Here is a 23,890-nt window from a genome sequence, read left to right as displayed (position 1 = left end):
TGTAGATGTTAGCTGAGCGTAAGTGGCCTCGACAGCAGCTGGCAGAGTACGGCGCTTTTATTCGCTTCATAAGTAAATACTGTATGCTTCCTTTTTTTTTTTATATTACCTCGCGAGTCCAGCTGATAGAATCTGCCAGCGGTGGTTGTCATTTTAGCCCGTGAAATCAGCAGCCGAGGGATAAACTGAGAAGCCTGTGTTCACAGCACAGAGCCCGCTACCGTGTTCATCGCCTGTGAATGTGATTACAGCTATTGATCGATAGACAATGACACGATGCTGCTGGATGTCACCTGAGGAGAGGGTGTGTGAGACTGACTGAGGGAAAAGCAAAGGATAAGAGAGAGTGTGTGTGTGTGTGTCCATATGTTGGTGCGTGTTGGCCCATATGCCGGTCTCCGTGCATGTATGTACGCCTGAGTGTGTGCATGTGTGTGTGTGTGTGATAAACCCAGCTCCGGCGTGGTAATGTGAGATCAGACGTAGCCTGTTAGCCGGAGCCTTACATCTGCTGTCAGCCACTCGCTCTAACTCTGTTAAGGACGTTATTGATTGCTCATTATTACCCCGTTCCCTGAAAGATGAGCGTCCCCTATGATCACATTAAATCTCTCCTCTGTCCAATTCTCCTGAGATGCCTTCTGCTCATCGGTGCCCATCAAATTTCTCCTCCGAGATCTGATATCAAGCAGCCTGACGTGTTTTATTGCCTCTGGTTCTCGTTGCGTCTTGTTTGATTCACTCCAAATAACTGTCTCTCTTTCTTGTTTTTTTTCTTGTTTTTCTTTTTTTTTTTTTTTTGAACGGACGCAGTTTAGCTAATTGATGTCTTTAGTCTGTGTAATGGAAATCAGCGAACACGGATGAGCAACATTTGAAATTATGATTTGTTTTCTTTTTATTAGGCGCTTCAGGTTTTCGTGTTAACTTTGTGATCCGTGTTTATTGACTTGATAGCGAACAAGAGGAGCTGACAAGACAGTCATAATATGTACTTTAGTTTTGCAGACTGGGGCTATTTTAGCTCTGGTGTGTTGTATTTAAAAGGCACCAACACTTGTTTGTCATGTCAGACTTACAGTCTCATTGAAGGCCCCGCAAAAATTTGCCTTTGAGTTTTCGCCTCCCCGAGCCTTTCCCTCTAAAGTTCGGTGCCCTTTCTCGTGCCTCGCGTTGTCATTTTCGCTGACGATAAGCAGTTGTTGAAGGTGTCATGCGTCCGCCAGCCCCTGTAAAGTTTGGGACCGCTGAAATCCAGCCCTCAGTGAGAGGCCATCTCATCGGCCCCCGCCCGTCCCCATGAATAATGCAGAGCTATCGACTGTGTCAGTTGAGCGCGAGGAGACGCGGCGGCAGCCAGCTTGATATTCAGCTGCTGAAGCTGACTGGATGCCCTCACTTTGAGACAAACTGCTGGCAGACTGCTCTGACTTGAACAGACAGGACCTGAATGTGCTCATATGAGATGAGCGCTGTTGTGTTGGTGTGGAGGTAGTTTGTGTCCCAAGGAGGCCTGGAGTCTGCGTTCGAGTGGGTAGAGAGGCAGATATGCGTGGAGGACGGGGAGAGTGTGTGTTCATAAAATCTGTACACATGCGTTCACAAATATTTGTGGTTTATACCACAGCAGCTCCTCAGCTGTGGAGTCTGTATATATATATATATATATATATGTTCTGTGTTCGTGTGTGTGTGTGCTCACTCTCTAAATGCGTGCGTCCTCCAGCCGGCAGCCTGCAGAGAGCTCTAGTGAGAATCTCCTGCCCCCTCGACACGACCAGTTCAGTCTCAATGCCACCGATCGATGGGCGTATTGATCCGCTGTTTGACTGTTTAGACAACCTGTGTGAATTCCAGCATAATGCGAGCCACAGTGGATTTAAAGACGCGCGCCCGGGGCTTGCGGCATCGTGTCCGCGCACCTGCACGAAAAGAGTGCGCGCCGCCGTCACAGCACTCCGGATGTAAGGCGCGCGCGCGAGTTCACGTGGTGTATAAGCAGCTGCAGGACGGCCTGTCGTAGCGCCCTCATGACTCAGTGTGCAGCCGTCGGTAGAATCGAATCCAGCTCTGCGACCTCATGCGACATGTCCTCCCGTTCCCCTCTCACCTATCCTGTCGGTCGCCGCTACATCCACACAACGCCAAAGGTGTGACGTTACGATAAATAACTCCCAACTCATTGTTAGAAGAGGTATTGTGTAATTAAACTACTTTTTACTTTAACTCCCTTCCCTTTACCTACGTATTTAAGGAATAGAGGAAATGTTATATAAAAAACAGGCCTGAAAAAGAGTCTACTTCACATTTCTCCGATTTATTGGGACACAGCGAGAGAAGGCGTGAGTTGGCAGATCTCTCCAGAATCTATATGAAGGGAGCAGGATTTGACACTTCAAACATGCACGCTGAAGGATCCTGCGAGTTCACAGGCTGGGGGTAGAGGTTATCCCAGCCAGGGCCGCTTCAGTAATCCACACACACCCCACAGGCGCATGCACACACGCACGCACACACAGCCTCGCACGTGCGCCACTCACGGCGGGCGTTAATCTCCACCAACTGCTGTTGAACTCTAATCTCGCTCGCTTGCCAAGTGTTTCATACACTGCAAAAACTCCAAATTAGAGAGCCGTTTAACGTACTTTAAAATCGTGCGTTTTCCAAATGAGCCCTGGTGATGAAATGACACGTTAAAATATGGTTTTATGAGTACAAGTGGGGAGATTTGTCTTGTTTTGAAACACTTTTTAGATAAATTATGCGCTTTTCTCAGCATCTGGCATGTTGCTTTAGCGTTTTTGAAGGGGAAAAAAAAGATTTTAAGAATATTATTTCAAATTTGGAGCGTTGTCTCTCTCTAAAATTGACAGTTTTTGCAGTGTAGTTAGTATTTGGCACCGAGTTGGCCTGCTGTTGTCAGAAGCAGCAAACTATGGAGCTGTGGTCCAGTCTACTGTCTGACTGAGTGCGCCCCCACCCCCCCTCTTCCACTTCCACTTCTAAACCACCCACACACACACGAACACACACACACACACACATGGACACACACACACACACACTGAGACATACACAGCCCAGTGCAGACAGACATAATGCATCCACAGATGGTGACACTCCGGCAGTCACTCCTGGGCTGTCTGTCTACGTGCCAGCGATGATAACACACACACACACACACACATATGCGCACACATACACACAGCCTGGCGGCAACAAACACGGTGATGCATCATTGAGCATCGGCTGGTTTTTCTCTAACTGCTGAGGGGAAATCAGTGTGGTGTTAAGTAACCATTCATGTGGAGCCGAGACCACACACAAACAAACATCGCACCTACACTTCTAAAAATACATTTACCTCGGCAGAATAAAATAAAATGAGTGAATAAGAGGAAAGTTCTCCACAGGCACGACTTATATCTGGATATTATTGACTACCAAGTGGGATCATTGATATGTTAATACACTCCAGTATCGCTGTTTAATTCCCACGACAAATATCTCTTTGGCGCTTTCAAACTCTTACTTGGATTGTGATATATTCATTTGTTGATGCATTGTTAATGTTTCCACTCTGGACCGGAGTATGCTGTGTAGGTAATCGCCCACTCTGGGGCTGCGGCTGCGGCTGTTTGTGATGTGGATCTTCCTGAGGATTGTATTTGAATAATGAGGGAGGCTGGAGCGTTCTCTTGTGCAGAGTGTCTCGGCGCCGCTGCAGTAAATGACCTCTGAATAGTTGTTTTGGATTAGCCATCAAAGTCTTCTCTCGAAGTGGCCAATAGATAGGTACTTCCAGAAATGAGTCACTTGAAAATGATCATCGCCGCCGTTGCCGTATAAGATAATGGATAACCATTACACTCCATTTTCCCCCAGCTCCTCACCCACACAACGCCTGCTCTTGAAATATGATGCATCCACTGTGCTTAGTGAGCACTTAATGTCCAAAAGCACCGTGTTTGTTGAGATTTACAACTGCGCCGGCAGGAGGGGGGTAGAAGAAAGAGTGCGTCGTCGGCGTATAATGTTGTTCACTCAATAATTATCTCATTTTATTTACGAAGACAGACAGCTTTAGACGAGGTTAGAGGCTTCCTCTCTATTATCTCCACCTGCCAACCCCCCTCCCTCGCCCAGCCTGGCCCTAAATGACGTCCTTCATGTCGAGGACTTTCCAAAGTTTCCATCGAAGAGAGCGTCCTCGTCGCTGTGGAGCGAGCGTAGGGGAGAGCGGAAAAAAAAAAGTTACACCGCAGCTCTCTTTGCATCGCAGGATCGATGTCATTTCTAAAAGGATTAGGCCTCCTCTCAGAAATCTATTTTAATTACTGAACACACAGGTAAACAAAGTGGTGGTGGTTCGCAGCTATGGATCCGGGCGTCAGAGGAGTATTGATAGCATGTGGCCCCGTGTTAACCTCGGGGCCGCTCAGAGATCCTGTTGACTGCCCCCCAGGTAGGAGCACATCAGCAGCAGCCGGTTTGTAGGGAATGCAGATGTGCGACTGTTGTCCGCTGTCGCCTGACAAAACACGGCAGGTACGGACAGTGTAGCTTTAATTGACAGGAGGAAGGTATTTACTTTGTTCTGAAAATGTGGGCAGAGTTAGTCAATAAAGCATTACTTCAGAATCGGAAACTTCTGCTTGCGATGCCACTAGGGCTGAAAATGTTCCCACTTTCTAAAAAAATAAACCCTTCTTGAAGAATGAATCAATGAATGGCTTTAAGTTGATGCTAATGGCTTCATTTTGTTAAGTATAAGTGTTAATAGGTCGGTAATAAAGGTTTTATTAACTCATATGAACTTAGTAACTACTTATACACTCTAATTAAGGGTTTAAATGTGTTAATTAATTGTTTATTTATGTTTACAGATTAGTAACAGGGCTCCAGGATGCAAATGTTTTGGTCGCTCATGGACCCAACAATCTGACAAGCGCAACTTAACATTTCCATTGGTCGCATTATAAACAGTAAAGCACACAGTTGCCGTTTTTTGCAGTTTCTTGTTGCGTGAGCTGTGATTTGAATTTAAAAAAGCCGTGTGTTAGCTCCTTTATTCCTGTTTACAGTCATTTACGTAATGTGTTGAGGAATGAGATTTAAGTTATTGCTATCTACTATCAAATCCTGTAATGACGTGAGGTCGTAACTTGAATTAAATGAATAGTTGATTGATGTTTATGATCAGTAATAAGGGTTAACGATTGATTAATCAAGTTAACAAAGCCAGCAGTAACAACTTGTACAGTGTTGTTGTTACCAATCACTATATTATCAATTGATAGTAAATGTTTATAGATCAGTAATTGTTAACTTGTTAACCTTTAACAAGACATATTTCATTAAACATTCATACCACTGCTTTATTATGTTAATCAATAGTTTGTTCATCAGTAAAGTATGTTTTATTGAGAGATTACATGCTGTTACAAATGACCTAATGAAGTTAATGAATTTAAGTTTATTGATGTTTATGGATCAGTAATATGAAGTTATTGCTAACAACTTTATAATCCTTTCATAGAGATAGAAAGCAACATGAATATAATTGAATAGTTAACTGATGTTTATGGATCTGTAATAAAGATTATTGAATTACTTACTGGCTCAATAAAACCAGTAGTAACAACTTGAACACTCTTAATAAAGTATGCCCTATTAATTCAACAACTACTTATTACAAACTGTTAATTGAGCAACTTACACTTAACTTTACATTAAGTTTGTCTAATTAAGGGTTTATGTGGGTTGTTTGTAATGGGATTATTAAGTTTATAGTGTTTAGTAGTGCAGTATATATCTGTAATAAGAACATTGTTTGGGTTGCACGGCTGTGAAAAATGTTATCCTCCTCTAGCGTAACTTGAACCCTAAATATTATTTAAACACATGTAGATCAGGCTCATATCTGCAGTAGATATCTTTATCTATCTCCATTTTTAATTTAATGAATCTAAAACAGCAGTATCTACAACATGTCATTATTTAAGTCATAGATCACACTTAGCACGAGGCAGATGTGTCACTTAGCAGAAGTCACGCATGTCTTTTTTCCCCCCTCTGATATTGTGTATGTGCCACAGTGGTGGAGAGCGTCCTTACAGATGTTTTGTTCGCCAGATAAGAGTAATCTGTTTGCCTCAGCGGGCCTGATGTTTCTATGCATGTGTTTGTGTGTCCTGCATGTGTCTGCCTGCCTCCTCTGCCTGTGTGACCGCAGTCAGTGTGTGTGTGTGTGTGTGTGTGTGTGTGTGAGTGTGTGTGTGTGTGTGTGTGTGTGTGTGTGTGTGTGTGTGTGTGTGTGTGTGTGTGTGTGTGTGTGTGTGTGTGTGTGTGTGTGTGTGTGTGTGCGGGCCTGTCTTTGAGGAAGGAACCCCGCGTCGAGCCGGGTGATTAGGCACGCTGCGCTAGTCACAGGAAATGGAGTAGCTGACGGACAGGCCGAGTGCATTATAGATGAATGCCATGCGTTAGCGGCTCCAAGCCCCCGCCGAATATCTCTCAATTTCCTCTCTGAATGACAAAAGAAGGCACGCACAATTTCCTTGATCCGGAGCATTTGTTTAACTGCGCCCTACCCATTTAACCCACCCATTCAATAGTCTGTCTAGTAAAAGGAAATTTAGACAGTGTCAATTTATACAGCTCTAAGGAAGATCTGATACGGGCAGGCAGGGGCGGCGATGATATGCCTGTGGAATTTAGTAAGAGATTTACAGCGGTTAAGACTGATTTCTTGCTGCGAGCTAAATTTAGTCGTCATAAAATATACCCTAATATTTTTTTTTAAAGCTTCGTCAGTTTGTGTCTCAAAGCTGAATACTCTGCTCCACAAAGACACGCCGATTTCAAAGTTTGATGGTCGAGAGCGGCGCAGAACTTATCACGAGGGTCAAAGATCGCGGATTACAATGAATATTTGATTTTTTTAAAGATGCTGTCATTTGTCAAATATCCTTATATCGCAGCTCCGAGCTGTCATCTTTACAGCGATCTCTCTTCCCCCCCTTACTGTCTTTGAGTTAGTGACAGCTCATCTCTCCCGGTCACTGCTCGCCGTCTAGACTTTGAACTCGCTCTGTTTACTCCCTTATCTGTTGTTGTTGTTATTGTCGTTGCTTTGCGACAGACTAGTCGTTGCAATGGTAAGCCGCGGCTGAGCTTGAATCGCCGCCTTCAAAGATCCGGCGCTCGTTGGGTATTTTTTTTATTTTTTTTTCCAGAGGGCGAATCTGTCTTGGAGGACGGTTTTGTCGTCTGTCAGCGAGGACGGGAGGGAGAATTTAGTTGATCTGTTGACACGCATTTGTCTGTTTTAATTCATTTTGTGTAGTCTTGACTCAAATAATTCAACCTTTTGTGATTTCTGTCACTTCAGAGGAGCGCGAGCGAGAGTTTTGATCGCGGCGTGTGTGTGCGTGGGTGTGTGTGTGCGCGCGTGTGACACCAGCTCATGACTAATTTCATAATTAATTGCCTTTTGGAGGACCTAATCACATTATTTGACTCTCTACTGTAGGTTGTGTGCCAATACAGCGTAGCCCGTGGCTTAGTCACAGTGTGCTGGACTCATTAACAAGGTGGTCCGGAGGTTGTCAAACACACACACACACACGCACGCATGAGAATACACACACTCGCGAAACAATGGCTACATACGCCGCACATCCAGGTTTTTTTTTTGTGCTTTAGCGATTTAGAGGTTAAAAGATGCCCTCTGGTGTATTTGATAAGGATTTGAATAACTGGCTGGTTAGATTTCCCCGGTGGTGTGTGAAAACAGGTCTCTCCTGATGAAGTTATCGCTTGTCATGCAGCTCCTTCTCCTCCTCCTCCTCCTCCTCCTACACCCGATCGGACAGATTTTTATAAAAAAAAAACAAAAAAAACAATCTGACATGATAGTTTGTTTTTGAAGGTCTTCAGCGTCTGTTTATGTTAGAAAGACAAAAGAAGGGCAAGCATTTGTACGTCTTGCCTCAGATTTGTGTGTGTGCGTTCGGCGTATGTCAGCGTCGGCGTCTCTCTTCCACACTCGCGCACACACACACACACACACACACGGCTTAATTATGACGTTACCAAAATGGGCAGTTTGCTCTGACACCCCGCTTGCAGAATCACACAGCGGACAGACTTAAAAGAGCTCATTAGCTCTCTCTAAAGAGCTGTTTACTGCACATACACACACGCACAGTAATAGGCAGCTCTGTTGATGCAGATGGACGCCGAGTGTAATGAGAATGATTAGGCTTCTCTATGTGGAGGCTGGAGGAGGGAAGGAAAGGGGACTGGAGGAAGAAAAAAAAAAGGAAAAAAGGCGCTGGCAGACTTGACGCTTCAGAAGGTGGAGAAGATTTTCTGTTGGATGTTGTTTCAGCTGAGTGCACGATCTCGCTCTCCCTCCCTCTTTCGCCGTCTCTCCGCAGCACAAACACACACACAACGCTTGCTTTTTGGCACACACACACGCATTGCTGCATGTGTCCATCGAAATGCTTTAAACCTCCCTCAGGCCTTAAAAACCCTTGAAAGATTGTGGAGGTGCTGTAATCAGAAAAGGAAAAAAAGGAATGAATGAAAAGATTGAAGGCTCTTTATGAGTCTGTGCATGAGGCTATTACACACTCGTTTTACATTAAAGCTGCGGCGGGTTGGACTCGACAAGTAGCAGAAGTCTTTTCATATTTGAAATATGAAAAGGGCCTTGAAAGTTTGGGGAATTAACGGTCGGCATTTGAAGTAGGTGATGTTATTTATTAAAGGATCATTATGTAGTTGTGAGGAAGACATTTTAATCAGAAGAGAAAGACAACTGACAACTGTTTTTGTTTTGAAATGACCTCAAAGGACAACACAGTTTGCATTTGTTTGTGTGTGGCGGACCCTGCCACCTTTCTAGCTTCAAGCAGCGTTTACCTCTGAGAACAGCTCGCTTATTCAGTTATAAAAAAATAAATATCTCTGAGTTTGATTATTACCTCGTTAATATTGCAGATATTCAACATTTTTAATTCCTTCTCCAAAACTACTTAGTCCCCCTTTTTAATATGCGGCATTGACAATGAATTCAAGCGCCGTTGAGTGACTTTCAAGGTCTTTTCAAAGTGAATAAAGGAGTGGCTACCTTGAACATCTCTTCCTAGTTAACCCCGCCCACCCTGCACCGCCACCACCGCCGCTTTAAGTGACTTTGCTTTGCTCGTTGCCCTTGGTTTACATCACGTCGAATTAGAGGATACACACACTGAATGATTCCAAAGTCAATCCTCATATGTTTTGGAGAAGGAGCAGCGAGTTCAAAGCGCTCAGTTCAAAGCATCTGTCCTCATTTGAATAACGTAGAGTAATCGCTATTACCTTATTTAAATAGTGCAAGTTATCATTTGGCCTTCATTTGCATTGCTGGGGTAATCACTGTGTCTCTGCATTAACCTCATTATAGAGGAGATGAAAGCCCTGATGGAGCCTGACACACTCTTTTATATATGTTATCTTTATTAATGATGGAATTAGAAAGATTCATGTTTCTTTAAATGGAGGACATATCGGAGTTTGATGGAGTGTCAAACTATGTGGAGAGGAAGAGTGTGTGTGATTCACAAGGCTTGTTTTATTTTCCGTCCTCTCCTTTTATTTCCTGCGCCGTCCATTTCTGTGTACGCGTCCCTGCACTGCGAAGTTGAACCGGAGCATTGGCACTTAAAATGAAGCCCAAACAGGCCAATTCGTCCTGACAGCGCAAAGACACATCCATCCTTACACGTCATAATATTTTGCCTCGTGCGCGACGCGGCGCAGCTTTTTGTTCTCAAGACGTGTGTTAAATCAGCTGATGTTTGTCCTGAAACAACCCCGATGCTCACTTCCAAATTCGTGCTTGATTGCATGTCACTGAAGACTGGCACACAAAAACAACTCCGCTGCAGTGACACAATCTGGAGATTAAATGTCAAATCAGTTGGAGTAGTTAATCCTATAATGCTGAATCACTACAGACACAGTGAGACATTTTAAATTAGTGTTTAAAATAACTGGGATTGAAAAAAATAAATGCAATCCTAAAAAATGCACATGCTCTATCTCTATGTAATGTAAGCTTTAGTAGGAATATTTTAAGTTAATAATTTGCTTAATTTGTATGTTTACATTTCATTATAATGTATAAGCTACTATCAATATTTGGTTAGTAAATAAATAAATAAATGGTATACATTTAAATATGTGATTTAAAGGTAGCCACAACAAATTGATGTGAAAATGGCCGTCCTAGCTAACTGTAGCAGCTGATGTTAAAATTAACCAAAATAATTCAACACACACGAGCAGAGAAGAGTCAGCTCTGTGTAGCCTAGCTAGCCTAGCGAACTTATTTTCATAGGCATATGTTGTTACAAGGAAATACATTTTATATTACAGTAAATAAAGATAGAAACGTTTTTTTTAGACCGTTAACCCGTCCGTAAATTCACACAGAGAAAGCTCGCAATCGACTACTTCGCACAGCCACGCTCTCAATTTAGTGTCAACCTACAGATTTGATTTACGAACACACACATTGCTTTGTTGTTATGCTACTTTAGCTTGTTAGCTAGCCCATGTATGGGTAGCTTACTGACTTGCCCAGACGTCTGGTCTTCAAAATGTGTATTTGCAAATGCTTATTACAGCTAGCTAAGGCTAGACGTAACCGCTAAGTGCAATACATCGTCTCGCATAGTATATGTCACCAATGCAAACATGGCCGTCACCCTGACACAACTTTAAGGGGTTCAAAAATTAACTTTTAAATTGACAAACATCATTTGTTTAATTCGTGGCACAAATCAAACAGGATCAAAAGTTCATTTTCTATCTCGCTATTCACTACCGTACATATTTTATCTTAAAAACGGACCCATGGTGGTCCATCTGAAGGGGAGGGACCTGCCGGAAATGATATATCTATATGGTATCATGTTTTCTATGATAAAACAGATTCATTCTCATGTCAACATTATTTCATGTAGTGATACTTCACCCCATCCGTCAATGAAAGAAGAGACATTATTATTATATTGTTATGGACCAAGGTCAAGTACTTGACAACATACTTGTTATTTCTTGCTCAACAGTGGTGGTCCGTGATTAGATTACTGAATGGAAGATGACTAAGTGACAAGTGAAGGTGGATACTTCTGCAGCAGAACCTGACCTCGACATCAATGAGGCAGTTTCGTAGCCGCGCCTCTTCAAACCTTCAAGACGAGACGCTGAAAAGACTTTCTGCAGCGACTGTGGCTCCCGAGTCAGATGGGGGGGGTGGACTGTGGATTAGCAAGAGAAGGTGTATACTGACGGCTGAATCTGTCTTCAGAGCCTTCGCCACGCGTCTCCCACTTTCTCCTCAGCTACATATTATCTATTAATGCTGACGAGCTAATGTAGAAATAATAGAGATTTCATGTGCACTGCCAGACCAGCGTTTTTGCTTCTGGCTACAGATCAGACATGTAACTTGAGAATACAACACTGAGAACAACGCAACTTTAAAAGCCCTTGAAAATGTTTTATTTACTCTGCTTCTATGTCGCAGTTCAGCAGTTCAATAATGATGTTATTTATTTATGATTATTTTTTTGTGTTGGGATTATGTAGTATTAGGCATAACAGAATAAACAAAGGACAAACTGCATCCTCTTTTGGATTCTGTCGCTGTATTACCGTTGATTGTCTGTATAAAAAAGCACATAACAACAATATAATGGTGTATACAATCCAGGCTGCTACTGAAGGCTTGTTGTGAAACCTGTGTTTGGCCTCAAGCCTCATTTTCTCTTATTTTGTCCGGTCTTCCCGACTGGTAATTTTCTCCTTGAAATACTGCCCTTTTATATTGCTGCTTCCACTTAATATATTCTCAATATTAAAGGAGCCTCCCAGCTAATACAAAACTTTCCTCCGCTCAGCTCTTTGTCTGAGGCGTTCCCTGCTCGGTACACTGGGAGGGTGACAGGCTTGCCAGCCCCTGCTAGACTCCCCTCGGCTAAAATGTTGTAAATTAACACAATTAGCAGATCGCCATTCTGCTAATTAGCCACTGGCGTCTGCCGAGAGATGGCTAGAGAGGAGAATCAGAGAGGAAATAGGAGTCTGGGGATTCCCCCCCTCCTTGCCTGTGTTGTTACCAAACAAACACAGGGCCTCGGAAAAGAGAGCAAGAGAGTGTGAACGTGTATGTGTTTGTGCCGGCGTGCTTTTTTTTTCCCCGTGTATGTCTGTGTTTGCGGTAGCATAAATGGATGGGAGGAAGAGAAGATTTGCTCCTCCATGAATGGATTTTATTGTGCATGCCTGCTTCACTCACACAGGCACAAAAACACACACATAAACCAATTCCGAAGGAGGCATTGCTCACCAGACCCCCAGCTGTGGATCTCTACATGCAACCGCCGCCAGTCAATAAGTCGGAGGAAGCAGCCTAAATGACACCGATATTATCCTTTATTTGTGTGCACTAAGTCAAATCAAACAGGGTTCAATCTGCCGTGCGGCTGCTGTGATTACGCCCCGTCCAGCCTTTGATAGCGCCACGGCTTTGATAGTGAGACAACGATGGAGTCGCTGTGTGACTGTCAGTGTTTGCAGATGGCATTGGCTGGGATTAAAGGAAACAGTGGCTCTCCAGCCTCCTGAGGCAATAAAGGGGAGAGCCAGGTGAGTGTGTCTGAGATGAGATGGAGCAAGGAGGGAGGGAGGGGAGGAGGCGAAGCGAGCGCAGAGGGAGTAAATAAGAGGAGGGGTGGCCGTGAAGAAAGAGCAGAAAGGGAATGAAAAGGAGAGATATATATCGAAATAGATGGAGTCAGAATAAAAGGAGGTGAAGGGAAATAAAGGAGGATCTAGCAGGAGGGGAGGTGGAAAATGGTCGACAAAAAAAAAAGCAGAGAAGAGAAGCTGAGAGGAAAGACAAGGCGGCAGGGAGGCATAAAGAAGAGAGGCAGACAGAAAGGTAAAGAGAACGGTAGAGAGAGAGGTCAAGGTGGAGCTGTGCAGACAGGAACTAAGCTTGAGACACAATGTGTTGTAATTCATTGCTCGCTACAGCTACTGTGTGCGTGCCTGTGTTTGTCCGTCTGGGTCAGTGGATGCGAGCTTGTGTGTGCGCGTGTGCACGTCAGCACGCCTGAGTGCAGGCATAGATAGTTTTTTTTTTTAAACGCCTGTGTGTCTGAGCACAGGTTTGTGTGTGTGTTTGTGTGTTCGATGAAAGCACCGTGAGCCGAGGGGGGGGTTGGATGCGTATGGGTGTGTGTGTGTTGCTTTGTGGCACTCGGCGAGGCGCATTTTCAAACCCATCTCCAGCCACCTCAGATGAGCCGGGGATTATAGAGTGACCCTCAATGCCTCTGTCTTATTGGTCTGGCCAGGGTGCATTAGGCTGCCGTAACCAGCCATCCCACCATCCCTCTGTGCCGCACTGTACCTGCAGACACACGCCGTCCTTTTCATGATCTGTGGAAATTAACATTTCATGTGTAGTTGGACACAAAACCCTCTCATGACACGAATCAGGGAGATAAATAAATAAAAATAAAGCCACGGCAAACAAGCCTCCAGATGAATGTCACCTTTTTAATTGACCACCTTCCATCGCAGGCAATTTGAAGGTGTTGTCATTTTAATTATTGCTAAAATGATTTTAGCATGTCAGTGTGCTCACATGCGCTGTCTATGTGTCGTTTCTCTCAGGCTTAAAGATGCAGTGGACCCCCGAGCACAGCCAGTGGGCCGAACAGCATTTCGACATCTCCTCCACTACGCGCTCGCCAGCCCACAAGGCCGAGGCGTACAGGGCGGTGCCGGGCCACCTGCAGCGCTCGGCCACCTACCAGTACGCCTGGGCCAATGACGACATCTCAGCCCTCACTGCTTCCAACCTGCTCAAGAAGTATGCTGAGAAGTATTCTGGCATTCTGGAGATGCCGGGCTCTTATTCTGAGGCCCCTGGGGTCCCAGGAGTGATGAATGGCCGGAAAGGTGAATCAGAGCCATGGCAGGATGGCGTCTATCCCATGAGCTGCATCCCAGAGGGGGTTTCTGTCAGAAAGGGAGGTGTGGCAGCGGCTTCAGAGGTGGTGTCTGGCATGTGCAGCTCCCCCGGCCTGGCCTCCAGCACCCTGAGTGAGCCAAGCTACTCCAGCAGCAGCTGTGGGAGCCACACTGCCACGGCCCTCCATTCCTCCTCCATGCCCTCTCAGGAATACGGCCCCGCATACAGCAGCTCCTACCTGCACAGTAGTTACAGCTCCCAGTCTGCCCCCACCCCAGCACTTCCCTCCCCACTGCACAGCTCTGGGCTGCTGCAGCCACCCCCTCCGCCGCCCTCCCACCCCACTTTAGTCCCAGCTTACAACGGAGGCTCCCCCAACTTGTCTAGTTATAATTACCCCCCAGCAGGCTACCCAGCTCAGAGCTCGGTCGGGCCAGGATACAGCCCTGGGGGAGCGCCCCCTCCTTCCTCATACCTCCCCTCAGGCATTGCTGCACCTACACCCCTACCCCCCTCTTCTGCTTTACCTGGATACCCATACCAGAGCCACAACCTGACCCCAATCGCCCCCACTCCTCTCAACAGTAGCTCCTCCAACTCGCTGAAGAGGAAAGCCTTCTACATGACAGGCCAAGGAGAGATAGACTCCACTTACGGTAACTTTGGCTATGGCCAGGCTCGGAGCTCAGCTGAGAGCCCCATGTACAGGATAGCAGACAGCAGCAGTACAAATGGAGGCGCCAACAGCGCCAGTGGTGGTGCATTTGACAGAAGTGCTGAAAAGGCGTCTTTACCTTTTAATCCTCAGAAGCAGTCCACGATGTCCTCGGAGCAGCAGCAGAGGAAGTACAGCAGCCAGGTGACTGGTGGGCCACTGACTCCACCGGCCTACGTCTCCTCCACCCTGGGGGGGTCCCGCTCAGCAGATTCCCTTGTCAGCTTCACCTCCCCTTCCCTCAGTGAGCAAGGTGCTGATGATCACCGTCTGCACCTCTCCCACTCAGCGCCAGGGCCTACCTCCTCCTCATCCACTTCCTCCTCCCGGCCTGCTGAAGAGCAGCTAAAAACCAGTGACCCTCACCTCCTAGACATGGTTACCTCTGAAATCGTTCAACAGGGGCCGCCAGTGGATTGGAGTGACATTGCAGGACTAGAACTGGCCAAGGCAACCCTGAAGGAGGAGGTCCTGTGGCCCATTCTGCGCCCGGACATGTTCAGCAGTTTGGGACCAGCCCCACGTTGCGTGTTGCTGTTTGGCCCCAGGGGCAGCGGCAGGACGTTGCTGGGTCGCTGCCTGGCCAGCCAGCTGGGTGCACCATTCCTCCAGCTCAGCGGTTCCACGTTGGCCACCAAGTGGCTGGCAGACGGAGAAAAAATTATCCGAGCGTCCTTCCTGGTGGCTCGCTGCAGGCAGCCCTCAGTACTGTTCATTAGCGAGGTGGACATGCTGCTGTCAGCCCACCTCAGTGAAGAAAGCCCCATCAACCGGCTGAAGGGGGAGCTACTCGCCCAGTTGGACTCACTCCTCATGAGCTCGGGCGAGGACGGAAGCAACCAAGTGTTGGTGGTTTGCTCCACAAGCAGACCCCAGGACATGGACGAAGGGCTGCGCAGATACTTTGCTCGGAGGGTCCTCGTGCCCCTGCCGGACAGCACAGCCCGACACCAGATCGTGAACCAGCTCCTGGCTCAATCGCAGCACAAATACTGCATGAGTGAGGAGGAGCTGGCGCTGCTGGTCCAGCGTACCGAGGGCTTCTCCGGACTGGACCTGGCCAGACTCTGCCAGGAGGCCCTCGTCGGTCTGTTACATGTCTCGGCACAGGGCATGGACATGACGGGTATGATGCCCAGGGGACAGGTCAGGCCCCTCACCTACCAGGACATTGAGAGTGTCTTTTGTAAATTCCAAGCCAGTATATCGCAGAAAGAGATTGACACGTACACTGAGTGGAACAAAATGTTCGGCTGCAGCCAGTGAAATGATAGATTCCGCCCTTGAGAAAAAGAGGCATCCACAATTCCTCCCCTCAGGGCAGAAGCATTGTGCTGGAGGGAAAGGCACACAGAAGGCCAACACAAGCCCACTGAGTTCTCGCAAGCAGGGTTTAGATGCACCAAGAGACCTGGTTTGATGAGACAACTGGCAGTTTTGCAGTTAACGAGCAAGAGTTTTAATTTGAATGCTTGACACTCCAGAAAGCCAGGCATTGTTTACACATTGCAAGCAAGTTGGCTTCAGAAGAGACGCCCCAGTGTCTGTGTATATATCTTTATGTTCTTGTTCTTGAGATTTTAGTTGGCTATCCAAGTGCCTGAAGTGGTGCTTTCTGATTTTCTTTCTTTGTTTATTTGCCTCACAATCTACATTCATGGCATGAGCTGATGATTATTAAGAGCTTTAAAACTTCAGCAGTGAGTCTGAAAAACAGAGATTGACAGTTGCCATCGGTGGTGGTCAATCATTCTTTATTGTCTTGCTAAGAGCAGTAATCCATCAGGGCGGCAGTAGTCTGGGCCCTGACTCACACTCATCTCTTCTGATCCTGTGTCTGCAAAACAAACAAACGTAACAAACAAAACTCAGGAAAGCGTTTGTGAATTGTACAGTACCTCAAGATATTTTGACGAAAAGCACTAAGATCTGACGGGAGAATCCGAGGTGGTTTGGTAGTTTGACGAAGCAGTGTTAGGTGTACCTCAGCTGGCTAGGATAGATAGGCAAGAGGTGACAATGAATGTACTAGATATGTTCTGGAAAGATGGAACATAATCAACAGTGAGAGTAAAAACATTATTTCTTTTTTTTTTTTTTTTTCTCACAGCAGGTGCTTTAGTTACCTGTTTCTACTTGACCAATCCTGACGCTTATCTCCGTCGCTCTTAAAAAAATTTAACGACGCGTTGCCCAGCATTGCTGTTTGGGGGTTACAAGAGCCGGGAAGGTGCTGGGATGGTGGGAGTTGTATATTTATTAAAACAACCATAATCAACATTGTTTATATTATGTGTGTGATCTAGGCTATATGGTTAGGCTGCATGGAGGCTCCATCAGTTTGTCAGCTAAATCCTGCGCAAAATATCGGCTCGTTTATCATTTGTTCTCTGACGAAGTTGAACTTGATGCTAAAAGCAGCTCCAAAAAATTTAAAGGAATTGTTTGACACTTTGGGAAATACACTAATTTGCTCTCTTACATTGAGTTAAAGGTTTCAACAGTAGCCTAGAACGGACAAACCTAACACTGGACCTTTTAAATGAGAAGATCAAGCTTGTGCTAGCAGCCGGTTAGCTTAGCATGGCAACTAACAAGGCTGTCAGAAAAAATTTGTTTTATATTTTGATTGTTTGTTCCGTACGAAAACTTAAGTGTAAGAAAATGAGTGATTTTATTTGCCGCTAAGCTATCGGGCCGCTAGCTCTCGCCTTATATTCGATCGAACTCTCTGCAAGATAGTAAATAAACGTATTTCCTAAAATGTGGAGATATTCTTTTAAAGCACAGTGATATCAAAGACAGTTTATTAAATGTTTGACTGTTGTTGGTTTCAGCCTGAAATGCCGTATTGGATCTGTTGTGTTCAAGGAAAACCTGTTTTTAAAACAGCAAACTAGAATCAAGGGAACTAATCCCGGATACTCTCCTAGTTTTAAAGTTGGATCTGAAATCCTGACTACGATACGGAAGTGTGGATTCTGCAAAGTTGCCTTGTCACTCACACTGTTTAGCTGTATTTGAACTGGATTAGCTGCAGAATGGGATACCACTCCTGTAATTGTAATTAGGCAGGGTCATTCATCCAGTACATACATGTCTATAATTTAGTATGTAAAGATGGAAAATCAAGAGCAAATTACTGTTTTTGTCAGAGGTCATGTGATGATAACAATTCTGATTGATTGAGATCTCTCGAACACAAATAGTGTTATTATTGAAGTGGCCATGATATGTTAATCACATTTCAATCAGAAAATAGATTTTTAATTAAAGATGTTCATCCAAAATGAGCGCCCCAGACTAACTAATCCAATTCAAACCCATTTTTTTTTCTCATCTGTAATCGTATCGTCGGTTTTGTTTTTCACTATATTTACACAGATGACACGAAGCACGTAATCTAAATGCATTTGGATACATACTTTAAATGAAAAGCTTTGTAACATGAGTGAGGAATTTTGGCACTAGTCTTAAAGTCCTTCTTACCTGAGGGTTATCTGTTGCCCGTTGTATTGCATTGGAATGTAATTTTGTCTCTTCCTCGTCACTGTGTGAGACGCTGTCCTTTAGCTCTGCTGTCGTGACATGGGAGTACTTAAGATAGTTTAATGTACGTGCACTAAAGCATTTTGTGTGATATCGTTTTGTTGAATTGTATTAACGCCATTGGCAGCGCTTTGATTTGTTTTGTTTTGTCTGATATTTATCCCGAGGGAGATTTCATTTATCTGAGCTGATGATCAGTTTTACACTTTTATTGTACATCCTGCTTTTTTTTTTAAAAAAACAAACATTTTTTTATAATATCAGTGTTGAAGTAGGAGCTACAGACTTGCATGTGCAGGCCCCCGCTCTGTGCCGCTATCTCTGGTCGAGGCACCATCAGTGCAGCACCTGATGTGGGGGGGAAAGTTCTGCTGAGCATCAGCAAAACTGACGGAAAGGAAAGACAGCCAGGCAGTGTGGCGGCAGCACAAGGGGGGAAAGCAGAGTGGTCCGTCAGAAAACCACCCTCAAAACAATCTGTACCAGAATTCCTTCTGTCAGCAAATCCTCTGGAGAGAGAGTCCCTTTAGACAGAAAAACCTACTAATGCACTTCAGAGCACACATCAACAGCACAGGCGCTCTCTCTCCACAGCCGACGAACAAACGACTTGAAACACACACCGGTCAATGCTACGCTTGTTTGTTACGTGTTTTGTGGTCCTTCTTTTTGTGTCTTGACCTTTTTCTACATGGTGTTTAAATCTAGCTTTTTTTTTTTTTCTTCTTTTTTTTTTTTTTCTTCTTGGAAACCTTTTTCTTTAAACGGACGCTAAAGTTCTTCTTTAAAGCATTTCTACCTCATGGCTACAAAAAACACACACGTGGTATTTGATTTACGTCTTTCCAAATGTCAGACATTTGTGAAAAATGCATTGAAAAATTTACAAAAAAAAAAAAAGAAGACGACGACGACGACGAAGAAGAAGAAGCGGGGGAGAATAACACCATGAAGTTTTGCGCAGTCTACCTCAGATGACTGTACTTAAAACATTTAGCTGATGGTGCAACCGCAGGCTGCAGCATAGCCTAGTGTGTGTGTGTGTGCGTGTGTGTGTCTCTGTCACTGTCAGACTGAGCTATAGGCAAAAACACACACACCTGATAAACACTGACGTCAAAAACACACTCACAAGCGACTTGTGAGGGAGGGGACGGTTGGGGTCGACCTATAGGCGACCTGGAAATGTATAATCCAATACATTTGCTTTAATCTTTTGTGAACTACTGTGGTTGTGCGCGTGTGAATGTGTATATACGTGGGCACACTCTTCTTTTTTTTATTTAGTGTGTTGAATTTTATAAATTGTTAGTATATATAACACACTTGCACAACTTTAAACCAGAGTGTAACGTGTTTCTGTTGTACATACCTATACATACAATACAAAAATGCACCACTTGTTTATATGTGTGAATATGTTGCCATACTTGCAGTCAATGTATTTTCATGTAATCTTAGGTACAAGCAGCAACAAACGATTCATTAAAGACATTTTCTTGGGAGATTATATCTTGTTTATCTTGTTTTTTTTGTTTTGTTTTTATGTCACCCGCCACATTAAGGGCGCTGAGGGATGAATTAAGAAAAAGAGATTAATACAAATTTATTTATCGGTAGAAAATGTATGTATTGTCCTGCCAAAAAACAGACCAGCTGAAAAATCGCCTTAATGAGCCTTGAGTTAGTCACCCTTGTGTGCAATTATAAAATCATCCGTGTTGGGAAAGGAAGCCGGCGCTGTCGCTTCTCTCATTAAAATGTAACAATTCATTTCTCTTGCTGTGGTAAGAGTGGCAAGACCAAAACATTAAAGCGTTAATTATCTTTCTCCATCGCAAAGAAATTTGGATTACGTGATGTACTCTTAATGAAAATGATGTGCATTTGCCCACCACATTTCCAAGGTATCATTATATGGCTGCCGGTGGAGCTGGTGGAGGTGTGGGAAGCTGCTGTATAGCCTCTATAATTATCCGCGAAAAAAAAACTCAAACGCTTCGCGAGAGGTGAGAGTGCACCGAGGGCTGCTGTTTTCCTTATTTTCCCACTTTGAAACATGCTATAGCCATGATCAGAAATAATTTATGACACGAGCTTTCTTGTCCATCAGATATGAAGCTTGTAACTGTAGTGTTTCCAGACCGCCAGCGAGAAGAAGCTTGATTATTTTGCTCACCTTTTTCTTCTCCGAGCCTCATAAATACTGTAGCAGCGAGCTGGTCTGTAAATAACCCGTATTCACAACGCCGCAGTCGCTCTCTGATTGACTCAGCAGGGGGAGCGATACAGGAAATATTATCGACAAACTGACCCGCAGGTTTTTACCTTAAAATCAGGGCGCAGCAGTCGGACTTTCAAGTCTTTTCATTTCTATCTTTACACGCTTTCTAAAGGAGAAGAAGAGGAGTGTGTGTGCACCCCGAGGTTATTCGCCACAACACCACCAGTGTCCCCTTCACTTTAAAGGGCCCTCGCTCCGTAAGCTTTGCCTCACACCTCTGCTCACAATTAAAATATGCTAAGTGATCATTTTCCTTAAGTAGTCTTAAATGTGCAATCCATTCAAATATGAGAGGAAATTGCCCACAGCTCGCAAAAAAAAGAGCTGGTTGAACAGGGGGGTAAAGAAGGAATAAATTATGCAAATAACACAAAGGACTTTACCACTTGAAAGCCTAATTTTCCTATAATCAGCACACTGTCGCCTAATATTTTTTTCCCCACCTCTTATTAAAAGTGACTGTTCTTTTGCCGATCATCAGATGGCTCTATCTGTCACTGCTCCGTGAAATGACTGCAGCCTGCCAGACTAAATGCTAAAGCATTTTGCCGGAGCTTTTAGATGATGGTTACATTCCCACACAAGTAATTATGCGTCGCAGAGTCCAGAAATAAGGTTTAATTATACAGTAATCGTCTGTGATGGACACTAGGAAGTGGTGAGTACCGCCAGACTGCAATCCATCAATGACAAACCTCTGGCCAGTTTTAATTCCTCCTCATTTGCATCCTAACCTCCACACCAAGTTGCGCAAACGCTGTTAAATGTTAATAGGACCTGTCTCGCCACTCAAAATGAATGCTTAAGCCATTTTTTAGTCACTTTTCTCCCCCCCTCCTCCTCCTCCCCCCGTACCACCACTCACTCTCATTTCATCTACCTCAGTAACCCACTCCCTTTCTTTTATTCCTTTCCAACGCCATTCTCTCCTTTCCTGTCGTCCTTCCTCCAATCTTTCACTCGGCGCGGCCCCTCCTCCCCCACTCCATCCCTCCTCCCTCGCAGGCCTTCGCCGTGGAGGAGGCACAGAGCGGTCACTGATGCACTAATTGGGAGCAACACTTACAGTTTTATCTCCCCCCACCACTAATAGCGGTCTGCACTGAAGCAACTCACCTTAGGATGAGGAATGGATGGATGAGTTGGAGGTAGGAGGTGGTGGTGCTGCTGCTGCTGCTGGTGGTGGTGGTGAAGGAGGAGGGGGGGGCCAGTCGAGGCCTTGAATGAGAAATTCCTCCATGCAGACCACAGCGCAGACTCAGTGTGAGACTGGGCCCTGAAGCCATCATGGTTAATCCATATCCCGCAGGACCTCGGACTCAATTCCCTGCTTCATTAATTGAAAACGATGGCCTTTTTTTTTGGTGTGAGTGAATAAAACAAGGAGCCATTTATGAAAAAAAAGCATTTTGTCTGGTTTTGTTCCTGAAGTAGCCGCAATCTCATTATGCCTCTGTGCTGCATTTCAAAATGTGCTATCATCTTTGTCTTGATTGTCTCCCAGCGTCGGGAGAGATAAATACACACGCCGCTTTGCTTTGCTGTGCTGATGCCAGGACTGTTTTTCAGTGAATCATTTGAAGTCTTATCAGCCTTTATGGAAATAAAGCCTTTGCCTAATAAACTGTTCCACAGGCTTTGGGAGAGTAGCACATAAACACCTTTTTTCTCCCGACAACGCCATCATTAGCGCATCTTGTTCAATGCTTTACACATAATTGGAATCAACATCTATTGTTCGTGTTCTTGACCTTCCACTTGTTTTCCAGCAGACACTCAGAAACATTGTATTACTGCTGAGAGGGAATCTTAACTAGGAGAACACATGCTAAGTGCCTTTGCTTTGTTTTATCAGGGGCACACTGCTTCACTTTGAATATAACTTGAAAACTCATACCTTTCGGGTTTAATGATATAAATCTCAATGTGTATTCTTACACACAATTGAAATTAATCATATTGTCTATTTCGTATCACATGTTGACATCTGCCCATGCAGGGCGACGGTATGAAATAAAGACCCACATTGTGCAGTCCAATTACCGATATTCAAAACTGCCACTATGAGTCATAGAAAGTGAAATTATTGACAATTCAGCAGACGATTTAAGTTCGTGAAGGTTCCAGAAACCCATTAGTTAGGTAAAAGTAAATGCAATTAACAATAAATCACATTACATGAAAGGTTACGTTTGTAGTGATAAACCCACAGAGAATAATAAACAACTCTGCAGTTCCCATCAGCTCTACAGAGCATTTTAGCGTTTTTTAGCCAATTGTTTTGGTCTTTGGGCCATTAAAGGTGCAATATCACCTGTTAAATTCATACTCAAAACTAACATGAGGCAGCATATCACCCGAGTAACTGCTAACTGCCGCTAACTGTAGCTGCCGTTAGCTTGTTGCAGACTGGGCGCTCGGGGACCAGAGGAGTGTTTTGTTTACACCCCTAGCACAGGAGCTTTGGATTGTGATGAGCTGGGGCTAGCTGGTTAGCGTGCTAACTGCAGTAGATATCTCTGCACCACAGTACAGTACCCAAAGTGGCTGATAAATCAGTGGCCAGAAATGATATATACGCGATAATGTTTTCATGTAAAGTTTGTTAATGTTAGCTAATGTTAGCCACCATTAGCTACAGGTCATATCAGATGCAGTAAGCAGCAAGGTTTTCCCATGGTGCAGCGCTCCTCTCTTGCACAGCACATTGCATTTTTGAAACAGCTTTCAGAAATTAAAATTTCCTCAACTTTTTTCGTGCCACTTTTTCTATTAATTAGATTTGATGGCCAGGCGTGCACACAGCCCTGCAACCAATGTTTTACCTGACACGCTTTTCCAAGGCGTTTTTGAAGCAAATGCACGTGTAGCAATGAGTAGATGTGATTAACCACTAAGGCTGTAACAGCGAAACCCCTGATTGTTGATTGATTGATTGATTGAGTTGAGTTCAATGCTCATCAATTGTTTTTTTTGATTTGTAAAATGAAGATTGGCTTGTTGTTCAAATTTTACACAACTTTTAAATATCAAAAGTAATTTTGTACCTCTTTAAACAGGCATGGCCCCCGTCATTGATACACTAAATATTATTGATTTATATTAGTGATTCATAACTACTGTTGAGTTGTTGAATCAATAATGATGTATTTTATTTAACAGCTTTTAACAGCTTTTTTATATAAAATAAAAAATAAAATAAAATAAATCTTTTGGAGTAAAACATTTCCTCACGAACTGCAGCAAAGTAATGTATAACAATGGTTAAGTAAAGCACTTGAGGAGATGTATGTTC

At 44.3% G+C, this 23,890-nt stretch overlaps 1 protein-coding gene across 2 annotated transcripts in view; it reads left to right on the top strand.

Moving 5' to 3' along the window:
• The window catches only part of LOC311253309 (fidgetin-like), a 35,578-nt gene extending 15,757 nt beyond the window's left edge, over positions 1–19,821 (top strand). For both annotated transcript variants that reach the window (XM_084347188.1, XM_084347187.1), the window contains exon 3: positions 13,747–19,821. In XM_084347188.1, coding sequence (XP_084203314.1) covers positions 13,747–16,028 — 2,282 coding nt within the window. In that variant the 3' untranslated portion in view covers positions 16,029–19,821. The remainder of the gene's footprint in view (positions 1–13,746) is intronic.
• Positions 19,822–23,890: the final 4,069 nt, after the last annotated feature.

The sequence above is a fragment of the Pagrus pagrus genome (assembly GCF_965226575.1).
Source record: "Pagrus pagrus genome assembly, chromosome: 24".
In the NCBI taxonomy this organism is placed as follows: Eukaryota; Metazoa; Chordata; class Actinopteri; order Spariformes; family Sparidae; genus Pagrus; species Pagrus pagrus.
The sequence above is the reverse complement of the archived record's forward strand: the minus strand, read 5'-3'. Positions and strand labels throughout refer to the sequence as shown.